At 39.5% G+C, this 13,702-nt stretch overlaps 2 protein-coding genes across 2 annotated transcripts in view; one reads left to right on the top strand and one right to left on the bottom strand.

Moving 5' to 3' along the window:
• Window positions 1–13,702, bottom strand: part of NT5DC1 (5'-nucleotidase domain containing 1) — a 153,108-nt gene that overhangs the window by 124,262 nt on the left and 15,144 nt on the right. The window lies entirely within an intron of this gene.
• COL10A1 (collagen type X alpha 1 chain) lies at window positions 4,865–12,392 on the top strand. The gene is made up of 2 exons (XM_054822398.1): window positions 4,865–5,007; window positions 10,341–12,392. Exons 1-2 carry the CDS (start codon window positions 4,872–4,874, stop codon window positions 12,221–12,223), a joined length of 2,019 nt encoding a protein of 672 aa, XP_054678373.1. The 5' UTR covers window positions 4,865–4,871; the 3' UTR covers window positions 12,224–12,392.

Here is a 13,702-nt window from a genome sequence, read left to right as displayed (position 1 = left end):
AAAAATTTCAGGATTAAGACTAACAGCCAATTATTAAAAATAAGAGAAATTCTGAGTTAAAGCTGTAAATTTTTACTTTCAAAGAACTCACAGTTCTTTGAAACTATGTAAGCACATGAACAGAACAAACTGGTCAGCACATCTGCTTAGATGGTGCAAAAATCAAGATCACATACTCAAAAAGTCAAACCAATAAATCTAAACATATTCACACTGAAAATCCTCAGTATCAGGAACATATTTAGCCAGTTCCCAACTACTGCAAGGACCTAGCCCAGCCTTTCTCTGAGTTTTGATGGTTTTATTTTTTGGTGGGGGAGGTGAGGGTGGGAAAGGGAGTACTTGCTTGTTTTATTACAGTTTGTGCTTCATTAAGCTGTTCCACATTTCTTCCTCATAAGCAGCTGCTTATTGTGGGACTCATTCAAGTCCCTTTGCGAGTAACTTGCAGGATTGCGGTGAAAATCAGTTCCCATTTCCCAAAGCATGGTGCCACTTCCATGTCACTTACGCATGTGTTTCCACTGACTGTGGGAGCAAGACACTGAAGAAACAGGGGATTTTGGAAAGCGTGTGCAAGTGCATGCTTTCCAACAACATTCAACAGCAAATTGAACATTCGGCCAGCAAATATGATGAAACACTGCAGACTGCTGAGAATAGCATTAAAGACTGTGATTCCACTCCCTACTTCATATGGTCCAGAGAAACTCTATTTTGAGTCTTTTTATTGCAGTTAAGCTTAGGACTTAAACAATTACATCGCTATTTTGAAGGAGTAGTACCATGGCTACCTTTACATGGGAAGAAGCAGCCAATACATAACTAAAAAGCAAGTTCTAGAGTGGTGCAATAGATCCATGTGTCACACCATTATTCCTGATTATTAGGGTAGTGGGACAGGGGGAGCAAGGGGCAGTGAAGATTACTTTCAAATGAAGGTAAGGCAACTTTCTAAATGCATAGCTACAAAACAAAAGCATCTGAATGTTTATACTTTGCAAACAGGTATGCAAATAGCCTATCTTTTTAAAAATGCGCTGTTTCTGTAAATAGGTGTACACAAGTATGGCTACTGCACGTATTTTTGCATGTGCAAATATATGCCGAAGCCTACCTTTCATACATGTGCTTAGAGCTAAATGCGTGTCAGTGCTCTGCCAATAAAAAACATCCACAGCGACAGGGAAAACATACAAAAGAAGTGAACTCCAATTCTACCTCAATTTCCTATACCCACAAAAAACAAAACCTCAAACCCAAGCAGCAGCATAAGATAGCACAATAGGGTGGAGCTCAGGTTAAACATAAGGACAACGGGTTTGCCTGTATATACCTTTTGACCCCACAATCATGCCTATTTACGCAGAGACACAGAGATGATTCACCTTCCTGGCCAGAAGGAGCCAAGGCAGGAAGCAAGGCTGCTGGGCAAATATCAGTATATGTTATTGGTGCTTTTGTAACCTAAGCGTGCCTGCTTTGGGGGCTAGAAATTAGCATGAAACTGTGTGTGCATAAAAATGTCACCTGCTGTTCTTAACTTTGTTAACCAAACATTGTCAAATTAGCAACAACCACACTTCCCACTAAGGGCTGTATATTTAAATGTTTTAAAAATCAAAAGCTATTTTTGGATTTATGTGAACCAAAAAAAGGTGCTGGAGTTATATTTCTTCAAGGAGGAAATAAACTCTATGCCCATACATTTGCTGCCTCTGTCAAAAGTGGATAGTTGGATTCTCATTTGAATTTATGGAGAATAATTTTTAAATGAAGCACCTTGAGAAGTTACACAAACATCTTGAGGACAAAGCTTCCTTCTTCAAAAGATTAAAGAGAACTGAATGCACGTAGGGGGAATAGAAATGTCAATCTCAGACATGCAAACAGACTCTGAAAACCACTGACCAGGTTGGGCACACAGGCTTAATGGGGAAAGCAGGCTTCAGTCTGAAGACCTCTGCAGCGGAAAGGGTTTATTTACAAAAATGGAACATAGCGTTGTTTAGAGGATGGCTAGGAAGAAGAATAGAAGAAAAGAACTGTTCGACAATACATTAAATAAATGATTGCAGCAGTGTTTAAATCACAACATTAATACAGCCCTCTAGTAAGCAAAGGTATTAGCACAATTGTAAGCAGAATAGACTTGATGGTCCATTGGTCTCTCAGTACACTAACTTGTGTTCTAGGATATTTGCCATAATACATAAAAGCCCAAAAAGTTGTTGCTTGAAGAGTGTGGAATTAAACAAAGACACAAAGCAGGTAAAATTCAGCCCACGTTAACCTGTCATTCCACAGGATTGCCGCACAGTTCAGGGCCACCAGCTCGCTCTTTTGGTTGGAACGGTAACAGGTGTCCCTTCTGTACCAACCATGCATTTGAACTCCCAGTAATGCAGGTTATTTATTAGTATTCCTATAATATAACATGCTAGTGCCCTTGCCTGACTGCAGTGTTAATACAATTGATATTAGGGTATGAGTGCACACACGTTGTTCTGCATAGGTATTGCTTGTACCTCACCAAAAGGCTCCCCAGATAGCTTCTACAAATGGCATAAATTAACTTGAAAAAATAAATACATGCTCATTTTACCCTGACAGCAACTTGTAGCACATGCTCAGTTTAGTAACAACACAGTTATTTATCTTTGTTTTTCCACTAATTTTTGGTGGAAAGAAAATAAAGAATTTCAGACACATCCAAAAAATCTAACTCCTACAAGACTGAACACCACATAACAATGTCAAAAAAGTCTGCAATTGGCAAAGGAGTTTTAATATGTAGTAATTTATATGCAGTTATTTTTGCTGAGAATGTTTGATAAAAGTGCACTATAGTTCTACAGTTACATCCTAAATGAGAAAAGTTTGTTTCTTCTCTCTTATTTTGCCCTTTGATCTTAAATGATGTTTCAGAATCACACACAATTCAAGGACTGCAAATTACTGCCTATTTAGTACTGAACACTAATCAAAATGATGCTGAAACACTGTAAGATTCCATTATTTATTAAAAAAAAAAAAAAGAAGTCACAATGTGTGGATAAAGCCTGTTAAGCAAGATTAGTTTCAACTTTCTTAACAGCTAACACCAGTTTATAACATGAGGAAAAATAAAAGAAAAAAAAAGAGAGAAACTGCAAACAAGTTTGATCCACCAACAATAAAACAGGAGTAGTTTAAATTTACTAAACTGAAACCATTTAATAGGAAAAACATGCATCTAGCAAAAGTACAGAAATAACTGCATTTGATTGAACAAACCTTAAAAAAAGTTAATTGCTGAATGAAGCTTAAAAAAGCTCCACCAGCCCCAAACATCAGCCTGTATAACACTTGCAAATTTAGGCAGTATGGATTTCAATACATTTGTTACAACTAGACACAACGATGCTCTCATTGTGTGAGGTAAGCTTGCATTTCAAGAATTCATAATACAGAAACATTACTTGCAGAATACATCGTATACATAGTACTATACCTCCAGCATCAAAACAGAAGTCTAGAAATATGATGTGCAGATAATCTCCTAAACCAATAACTGCTTAAAAGTACTCTTCAGGTTCTCACGGAACTCCCTTATTAACATCTTAATTGATTGCAAGTTCTCCATTTGTATCCCAATGTACAATTAGTCACATAAGTAGTCTCTATAGACTTTAGTGGGGTTACTCCTGAAAGTAACAGCTCACCAAAGTTCAAAATGTATAGATCTTTCCTTAAAACATTTACAGAGAAACCCAAATGAAGCACTTAGAATTATCAACCTTACTTACAAGTTCATGATTTTTTCCAATGTTACCTTTCCCAGTTCTAACAACAGAGGGGCCGTAAAATTTTAGAAAATACTAACTATGAGCAATACAATTTCATCAACAATAAGAAATCCAAGAGAAGGAGGAAAAAAAGTAAACTCAAAAACTACTTAACAGGATCTAGGATGACTGCCTAAAATAGCTTCCACCACCCCTAAAAACACACATATACACACAGATAATTACTGCTTACCGATTTGGGAGGAGGAGCTTATGCCCAGCAGTCACCCAACTAGGGGGAAAATTGTATAAATACTCAAGGGTGACACTTGAAATCATCAGCTTCTGCTCACTCACCAGTGGCAGAAGAACTCCTCAATAGAGGAGGATTCACTGCTCTACTACACTGCATTGGAACTCCACAACATTCTGGTATGTTATGATTTCATTCTATTTGGCTTTGAAGGTAACTTTTACAGGACACGTGTTTTCTGTCTGGGGAGGGAAGTGGGGGGGTCATATTTAAGAGCCAGTGACAGCATCCTTACTGCCACTGGGGCTACTTGAAAGGCTACAGATAAAAGCTTGGTTTCAAGCGAGGCAATGTGAGATTTTTGACACTGATGCTGAGGGAGCCAGGGCTTCATGCCTCATTTGCTATAGCATTAGACAGAGGCCATAAGGTGGTAGAGTGTCTATGTATTTCCACTGAAAACTTTTCTTCATTTCAGGAGTTTTGGTATATGCAACATCTGAACTTACTTTTGGAGCCCTGGTGTAACTAGGAAAATAATCACTGTTTCTGAAGACAGTGGTTTTAAATAGGCTAGCATCCATTTAAAAATGACACTTTACCTAAGAGTGAGACCATTGCCTCTAAGCTATCTATACAAGAGCTCAATCATTGAAAGTGACAGCAATAATGATTCCCTTTTTGTCAGAGAATTTCTCACAGCTAGTGAAAGCAGGAAGAAGTGAGCACAAAATGCTACTTTTAATACCAATACTTTAATAAAACTCATTTATTCATGCACAAGAAACAGAACTGAACAGCTTTATAACAAACTTTTTCTCCCCTTTCTAACACAGAACGGATTTGGAAACATGCATTTACAAATATCCTTACTGCTGCTTTGTCTGAACATAGTCCACGGCAGCGATGGATATTTTTCTGAGCGATACCAGAAACAATCCAGCATCAAGGGGCCACATTTTCTACCATTCAATGTAAAGAGTCAAGGTAAGTTTATTTTTTGTTAATAAACTAACACAATTATTCCTAGTGGGTCAATACATGAACAAAAGCTCTTTGTTTATACCATTGGTATTCAACTTTCACTAACAGTTTAGGTTTATTAAAATTATGTCATCACTGCAGAAAGAACTGGCAGTGGCTCTTACAGTTGAGTTCTATTGACAGAGATTGCACAAAGATGCACACTTGTCACAGACAAAATTTTTTTACACGATAATCACTACAGGCATACAGACCAGAAACAAAATCACAGCTACAGATCTGATCTTCAGTTGTGGGAATAATGCAACATGATTGTGTGCATAATTATGTACATGATAATTATCCTCAAATTTCTTGATTCAACACTGGGGTTTCTAACAACAGACCTGCCATTTACAATATTCAGAAAGAACTTTTACATATTCTGTCATATTACTACTCAAAACAGGCCTTAAGTGTGAATTTAAATATATATCTGATACATTTTTTATTATAAAAAGTTCTCTTCATTTCATAAATCAATCTTACTGTATAGGCAGATTGTACAGACAGTATCTAATTGCAATGCTATACATTGTGACATCTTATTTCTGGGTGTCCTCTCTGTCCTTATAAGTCAAACAGGTAGCTACACTTAGTGTTTGAAACTATGAGTTCTGTTTTATTTTTCCATGCTTTAAAAAAAGCCAAAGCTTCTTTTAAAAAGTTGAAATCAAAATTTCTGACTTGCTAGGTTCTGGTTTTTATGTGATGACTTGTCTCCCAAAGGATGATCAGTAGTCTCTGTTCAAAATTATCATCACTAAAATTAAGATAACTGAATCTTCCTTGTAAACATCCCTCCCCTCCCCTTCCCCCCCCCCCCAAGAGCAACATTATTTTCTTTCAGACATCAGGCAATTCAGAATAGCTTTCACTTGCTGTATCCCATCTACTTTCAGGTGTAATAATCATACTTGGGTAGAAATGAGGAAGCCAAATAAGGGACTCGGAAAATAGGATTTGCAAATAAGCTCCTCTTCACCAGAAAAAGGACATTTTACCCATTTTAGGCTATATCTGCATTAGAAAATAGGGTAGCACAACAGAAGCAGATCTGGAGAGCAGAATAGTTGCTGCTCAGGACATAGCATCCACATTACCTTCATTTAGGAGGTTTCATTTCATAATAGCTCTAGTCTGATCCCATGGATTAGACGCTCATGAACAGCACACATCTAGTCCAAAGATACAGCCTTGGTCTCAACCCAACCAGCTCCAGCTCACGTGCTCCAAGAATGCTCTGCAATAAGAGCCACCTGAAGGCAGCATGGCTGCGAAACACATCCCCCAAAATACTGTCACAGTTTCATCCCTTGCTTTCCGTACAAGGACTTTCTGGAATCCCACCAGCACTTGCAGATTGAATGTAGATACGTGTACATAAATAGCTACTCTGAGGACTTACTAACTGGAATTCCCACTGGGTTAGAGTTGCATTTCCTTCCTCTCCCCTCATTAACTTTTCATAGTTTTTCCATGACTTTATTCAGAATAATTTACATTTCTATATTACTTTTAAGTGAAGTACAATATTTACTTGGTTATCCTCTACAATACTTCACTTCTCTTCCCCTCATACTGTTTTGTTGTTTGGTGGGTTTTGGTTTTTTTTCCTCTCTATAGAAAACATTTGGATAGGGGGAAACCAACAGCAAATTAAGAAAAAGGAAGGAGCAGGGCAGACAGAAAATAGAGTGAAAGGAGGAAATGACTTGTCCTGAACTAAGTTTTCACTTTAGTATACTAACACAGAATCTAATGTATGTGAAACTTCATATTTAGAATGAGAATGATTGTATCAACATGTGAGAAGTGTAAAATGCTGTCTATTTAGGCAAGGTAACAAAGACTATATACTAGACCTCAAAAGGAGGAACAGCCGACAGTTTTACAGACATCGCAGTCTGGTCATTCAAAATTGCTTGACAAATCTTCATTTGGGAAACAAGTATCAAAACAGAGGACTGGAAAACCACTGCTACTCTTCACTCTGGAAAACAAGCATCCTACAGAGGGGTTTTAGAAGAGTTTAAAGAGGGCAGACTGTTACAGATCATAGTTTCTAGTCTGAGATGATCATGGAAGAATAAAATAGGAGACTATAGAACCAAATTCATCCAATTATTGTCTAGCGTATCTATTAGCTCGGGTAGCATATGGCAAGCTTTTCATCATAGCTTACTTCTCCTATTTGGTCACCAAACACTGGCTTCTAGAGATTTAGTTACCAGTAAATTCTTTTTGTTTTGTACAGCTTTGTCAAAAAGCAGCCTGGAACTAAAATTTCTATCTAGGCCCAAACTAGTGACTTAGGACAACATGTAATAAATCATACAATTTCTGTTGGCAATTAAACCCTTTTAAAGCTTCATTTAACTTGGTTAAATTGTTTTAACAGTTTTAAAAATCTTGTTCTTAGCTCTCCAGTCAGAATATACTTTCCTTTTCTGTATGTGTTTAGTGTTACCATTTTAAAAATACACTAGGACATAATTTTTAAACCAGTAGCTCTTTGGCTTTTAATCTTTGAAAAGTCCTAATTAAGAATAATCATTGAATGAAGTCTCACTGTTCAGCAGTGCTTAAATAAGTCATTATTGCAGGTTATGTTAAAGTCTTCATAATTAATTCAATATATAAATAGAGTTTGGCTGCACTCAGAGAACATAAACCAACTTCGCATCAAGATATGTGTCAAGACACATAAAAGAGTAGCCAACCACTACTTCAACTTTCCTGATAAAATTCCTACTTCTTTAGTGTGTTCAGCTGTCCTTTCCTCAGAGGACTTACCATTGTCTCTAGACAATTACCAGACATTTTAATCTAAAAGCAGCGCAACTTTGAAATAATATAGCTCCTCACAGAAAATCTCTACAGTAACATGAATACTGACAAAGCCTTTAGCATCTTACGCAAAACAGCAGAACCCACCACTTTGTGAACCTAGGACTGATATAAAGGTGCATGGTAAAAAAGCAAGAAAGAGAAGCACTCTGAAACTAAAGTGTGATGCAATTTGCCACCAAAAAAAAAATTAGATCAAGTCCAATGACTGCATGTTACTTAAATACAGCTCAATAAGATGAATGTTGCCTCCCTGCAGAAATTAAAATCACTCTGACTGCTAAAGAACAAAATACATTTGGTAGACCTGGACATAGTTCCTTGAGTTACGGTTATGAAAGAGCAGACCTGGCTGGTGTCACTGCTGTCTTCTGCCCAACTACCCACATAAATGCTTTGTTTTGGATTTGATGCAGTTGATGTAAAAACCTATTTGTATTTTTCCCCTAATGCTTTACAACTGAAATAGCATTAGCTCAGGAACCTGTTTAGATTGAGGCTTTGATCTGACCTGCCTGTGTTCTCTGATGTGAAGTTTCTGAAGTTCTATCCACAGACAGAACCTATGGAATAAATTCTGAGTCCTCCAGTTGAGTAAGCTGTTTTCTCTGATGGCAGCTCTCTTATCTGTGGCGAAGAGAAAATCTGTAACACGTAAAGAACATTTACATGCCACTTGTGCTGCAGGATATGTGTTAACTCTGACAAGCTTAAGCATTTTCCAAATTATTTCATCATATGATGTAATTATTAACTTGCCATATGTTATGTCACCTTTATAACAAGAAAATCAACTTGCAATTACACCCTACTGAATCTAGGAGTTCAGTACTAAGAAATCCATCAATATCGTTAAGATACCAAAGACTGCACCAGACCTGTCACTGGTACTCACAGATTCCACAATCTCCTTTGCAGCCGAGAAGGATGTGGTTTTGCATATTCAGTTTGTCAATAAATCACAGACATTCCTTTCTTCCTATGTGTAGGATTTTAACAACTATATTCCTTTTCATTGCCTTAAGGAGGATGAGATAGGAAGGTGTGCAAAATAAGGTGATAGGGATCTGTGCTGATTTTATGCACTGGCAAAAAAGAAAATGTACTCTCTACACTTGGTAGATAAGAACAATTTCCCTGGCAATATAGGAATAAGGCAATCTTGCAGATCCAATATCAAACCAAAATCAAATGTATTTCCTATACACGTCTCTCTTTCTAAAATGTTATGTACAAGAATAGTTTTCCTCCTTCATCTCATTTTTGGTTCATCAAGACTAACCACAGATTGGAAAAAACAATGTATTATCTAAGAGACAGCAGAATATTCATTGCATAAATTGTCATATATATATATACACACACAGAGCTCCCTTTGTAAGAGACTGGAATGCAAACTTCAGCTGATCCAATTGTTGATCTTATCAATCTGTTCTAAATAAGCAAACAGAATATATAGGCATTATAAAAAGCAGAATCCATGCTCTTCCTATATCCCTCAGTTTTTATTTTTAAAATGACCTCTTAAATTAACAGTCATCAGAGGTACAGTATTTTGTTCCAGAATGCTGCCAGTTGCTGCAAACTGCTAAAGTAGTCTCATAATATCCATATTAATCTTGTCTGTAACGTCTTAGAAATCAGCATCCTAATTCGACCAGGAAGCTGCAAGCTCCCCAAAGTGAACAGCAAACTAAGCAGTTAGCTTGTTTGTTTATTCCTCTATTTGTGACATTTGGTTAAGTGGCTCCACCTGCTGTTTTGACAACTGAGAAAATGCAGTATTATTAAAAGAAAAAAAATCAAAACAATGCCAGAATTCTGACTGCAGTAAGATGAATTATCAGTTGAGACCTTGCCACTGTGTGAAATTTTTATGACAAACAAAAATCTTTAAGACAGTATTTGAAAATATAACATTCGTGTTTACAAAAAAAACCAAACCAGAGTGGGCCATGGCCCCCTTTTAGAAGTGTGAGGGGGGAAAGACAAAAATCTCACTACTTAAATGTAGCACCAAGTAGTTTCAGAAAAGCAGCTACACCTGCACCGGAAGCTTTCTCTGGTTTCATTCATCACCAAGATGCAAGTCTTATAGCTTGCTAAATCAGTTACCTGTTTTTTTTTTCTTCCTTAATAATTTGCATTTTTTTGCACAGCATCTTTTAAGCTCTCCCATGATCCTAAATGCATTGAAGCAAAAAAAAATTTCTAGAGGCCTTGTAGCTCACAACACAACTCCAACACATTTGCACTTATTATTCATGTAAGAGCTCTGAGACACTTTTGCCCTGAATGTCAGGTTCTCAGTGACCAAACGCAATATTAGAAACTTGACTTCTATGAGATTCAAATTAAGTTAACCTCTCACACATTTCACCGCCATGCTACAAGTCTGCAAATCTGTTGTATCTGCCCTGGCTGACCTGGTTTCCTCTCCTTCACAGGTGTGCAGATAAGGGGTGAACAAGGACCACCCGGTCCCCCAGGCCCTATTGGACCAAGAGGACAACCAGGTCCTGCAGGAAAGCCAGGGTTTGGAAGTCCTGGACCTCAAGGCCCCCCTGGTCCCCCAGGACCACCTGGATTCTCTGCGGTTGGAAAGCCAGGCATGCCAGGTCTACCAGGAAAGCCAGGAGAGAGAGGACTAAATGGTGAGAAAGGAGAAGCTGGGCCTGTTGGGCTCCCAGGCGCAAGAGGGCCACAAGGACCCCCCGGCACTCCCGGCCCTGCAGGACTGTCTGTTCCTGGCAAGCCAGGACCACAAGGCCCTCCAGGAGCTCAAGGGCCAAGGGGCCTCCCTGGCGAGAAGGGAGAGCCAGGTATTCCTGGTATAAACGGACAAAAAGGAGAAAGTGGATTCGGAGTTCCAGGCCGCCCGGGTAACAGGGGTCTTCCGGGCCCGCAGGGGCCCCGAGGCCTCCCTGGTCCTGCTGGCATAGGGAAGCCTGGCGAAAATGGTCTTCCAGGTCAGCCAGGTATGAAAGGTGACAGAGGTTTACCAGGTGCACCTGGAGCAGCTGGTATCCCAGGTCCCCAGGGTCCCCCAGGAGAACCTGGAGAAGCCGGTGTTGGCAGGCCTGGGCCAATGGGACCACCAGGAACAGCAGGCATCCCCGGAGCCAAGGGACACCCTGGACCTGCAGGGTTGCCTGGATCTCCAGGTCTTCCAGGATTTGGAAAGCCAGGATTGCCAGGGATGAAGGGACACAGAGGGCCTGAAGGTCCTCCTGGCCTTCCAGGACCTAAAGGAGACCGAGGCCCAGCTGGCGTGCCAGGAGAACCAGGGCCAGCCGGGCCACCAGGGAACATGGGCCCTCAAGGACTCAAAGGTTTGCCTGGTGAGAACGGCCTGCCTGGGCCCAAAGGTGACACGGGCCTTGCAGGCCCCCCGGGATTACCAGGGGCCAAGGGTGAACGAGGTCTACCAGGATTAGAGGGAAAACCAGGATACCCAGGTGAGCAGGGTCTTGCTGGTCCTAAGGGACACCCAGGTTTCCCAGGTCCAAAAGGTGACACTGGCCACGCTGGGCTACCTGGCTTGCCCGGTCCAATGGGTCCACAAGGAATTAAGGGAGTGCCAGGCATCAATGGTGAGCCAGGCCCCAGAGGGCCTTCAGGGATACCCGGGATCAGAGGCCCCATCGGCCCCCCTGGCCTGCCAGGAGCCCCTGGTGCGAAAGGCGAGCCAGGAGCACCAGGACTGCCAGGCCCAGCAGGTATTTCTACGAAAGGCTTAAGTGGACCCATGGGACCGCCTGGACCCCCTGGGCCTAAAGGCAACAATGGAGAGCCTGGCTTGCCAGGCCCCCCAGGTCCTCCTGGTCCCCCCGGCCAAGCCGTAATCCCTGAAAGCTATGTTAAAGCAGGAGAGTCTCGGGAGCTGTCAGGAATGTCTTTCGTAAAAGGAGTAAACCAAGCTCTTACAGGGATGCCAGTGTCTGCTTTCAGTGTCATTCTCTCAAAAGCCTACCCTGGGGCAACAGTCCCCATCAAATTTGATAAAATCTTGTACAACAGGCAGCAACACTATGACCCCAGAACAGGAATCTTCACCTGCAGGATCCCTGGACTGTACTATTTCTCCTACCATGTACATGCAAAAGGAACAAATGTTTGGGTTGCACTCTACAAAAATGGTTCCCCACTCATGTACACTTATGATGAGTACCAGAAAGGATACCTTGACCAGGCTTCTGGCAGTGCTGTCATCGATCTCATGGAGAATGATCAAGTATGGCTCCAACTGCCCAATTCAGAATCTAATGGTCTCTATTCCTCTGACTATGTTCACTCTTCTTTCTCAGGTTTCCTATTCGCTCATATCTAACAACATCCCATTTACACTGTCCTCACACTCTCTCCTTCAGACCATTTTAATGGGGCACTGATTGCAGGTCATGCAACTTCAATTTTGCAACAGAAATGGAACAGGGAGTGAAAAGGTGGAAGAGATTGGTTCAAACCTAGTAGAATAATATTGTATGTTTTTTAGAGAATTGTCATAAGAAATTTGTTTCAAATGATGATCAATTGTCCAACTGAATGCAACATTAAAATTTTATGAATTAATATAATGCACCAGTCTCTCTTTTTTTTTTTCTAACAAAGGAAAATTGAAATTTCTAACTATCGCCTCTCATAGCACAGCAAGTAGCCATTCCAGGACTCCTGGTCATACTTCACTATACTTGAATTAACTGAAGATATTACTTAGGTAAACAGTCTCAGTTACAGCATGGTCATCACAACAGACAGATAATATACTTCAGTAACATTAGTCTACTGTCAGCTTCGTCTTTTACCTATCAAACATAGGTCAAGGAAACACAACTCTGATATAGTACATACCATGTCACAGTTTTAATTTAGTTCAACTTTTCTTATTAATGAATAACTGCCTTGCAGAAAGGTAGATTTACAAATTATTACCTGTTACTGAAGATCTAAAACTTTCAGATGAAAAAAGCAACCAGATTTGAAACCTAGAAATCCACTCAGCTTTCTTTGATGCACATTTTATCTGCAGCAATAAACTAGTTCAATAAGCTCCTAACATTCTGTAAAACTACAATGTTCAGAGTACAGTAAAACAACTAACACCAAATCCAGAAGAGCCTACCTTCACAAGCATGCAGACACTTGCAAAATCACAACAGTTTTACCACCCCAAAAACTGGAGACAACCTTTGCACGGTTTTTCCATCAATAGTTCATGCCTTTGTAATACAACACTTCTGGGAGTATATTTTACTTAATTTGTAAATGTATCGGATGATGACAGTAATAAGGCAGTAGACATATTTACCATACCTACATAAACTCATGTCTCACAAACACTAGACATTAATCTATTACAGCACCATGAAAAGTTAATGGTATAAAGTAAGCTAGCTTAGTAAAATTAGTGCTTATAAATTAGAAAACCATAATAGTTTGATCACACATTTCTTCCAATGACAGTTACCATTCACATACTTTAGAAGTCATATACATCAAAACCATACCAATTCAAGCTATTATTTTTAGCTTAATTTTTTAAACAGAAGTTTTTAATCACTTGAACTAAAAGTACATAGGTTCATGTTTAAAAGTTTTGTGATATCACCATTTCTTCCTGAAAGCAGAACCTGAGGCTGTTTGAAATCAGCAATTTCCCAAGTACTTGATAGTATATTGAGATTAACAGAAAAGAAAAAGTGAGGACACCTTTAGGTTGACCCATTGTTAGCAAAACTATATAATGTTCTGGAAACTGTAAAGAACTACTAAGAAAGTAACTTTGCAGAATTCTTTTTTTCTCCTCTTA

The sequence above is a fragment of the Grus americana genome, chromosome 3 (genome assembly GCF_028858705.1).
Source record: "Grus americana isolate bGruAme1 chromosome 3, bGruAme1.mat, whole genome shotgun sequence".
NCBI lineage: Eukaryota > Metazoa > Chordata > Aves > Gruiformes > Gruidae > Grus > Grus americana.
The sequence above is the reverse complement of the archived record's forward strand: the minus strand, read 5'-3'. Positions and strand labels throughout refer to the sequence as shown.

Excerpts from the sequence above, each read along its gene's own strand:
- COL10A1 (XM_054822398.1), top strand. The coding sequence starts at position 4,872 with ATGCATTTACAAATATCCTTACTGCTGCTTTGTCTGAACATAGTCCAC. Across the intron at positions 5,008-10,340 it reads ATTCAATGTAAAGAGTCAAG|GTGTGCAGATAAGGGGTGAA; the intron begins GTAAGTTTATTT and ends TCTCCTTCACAG.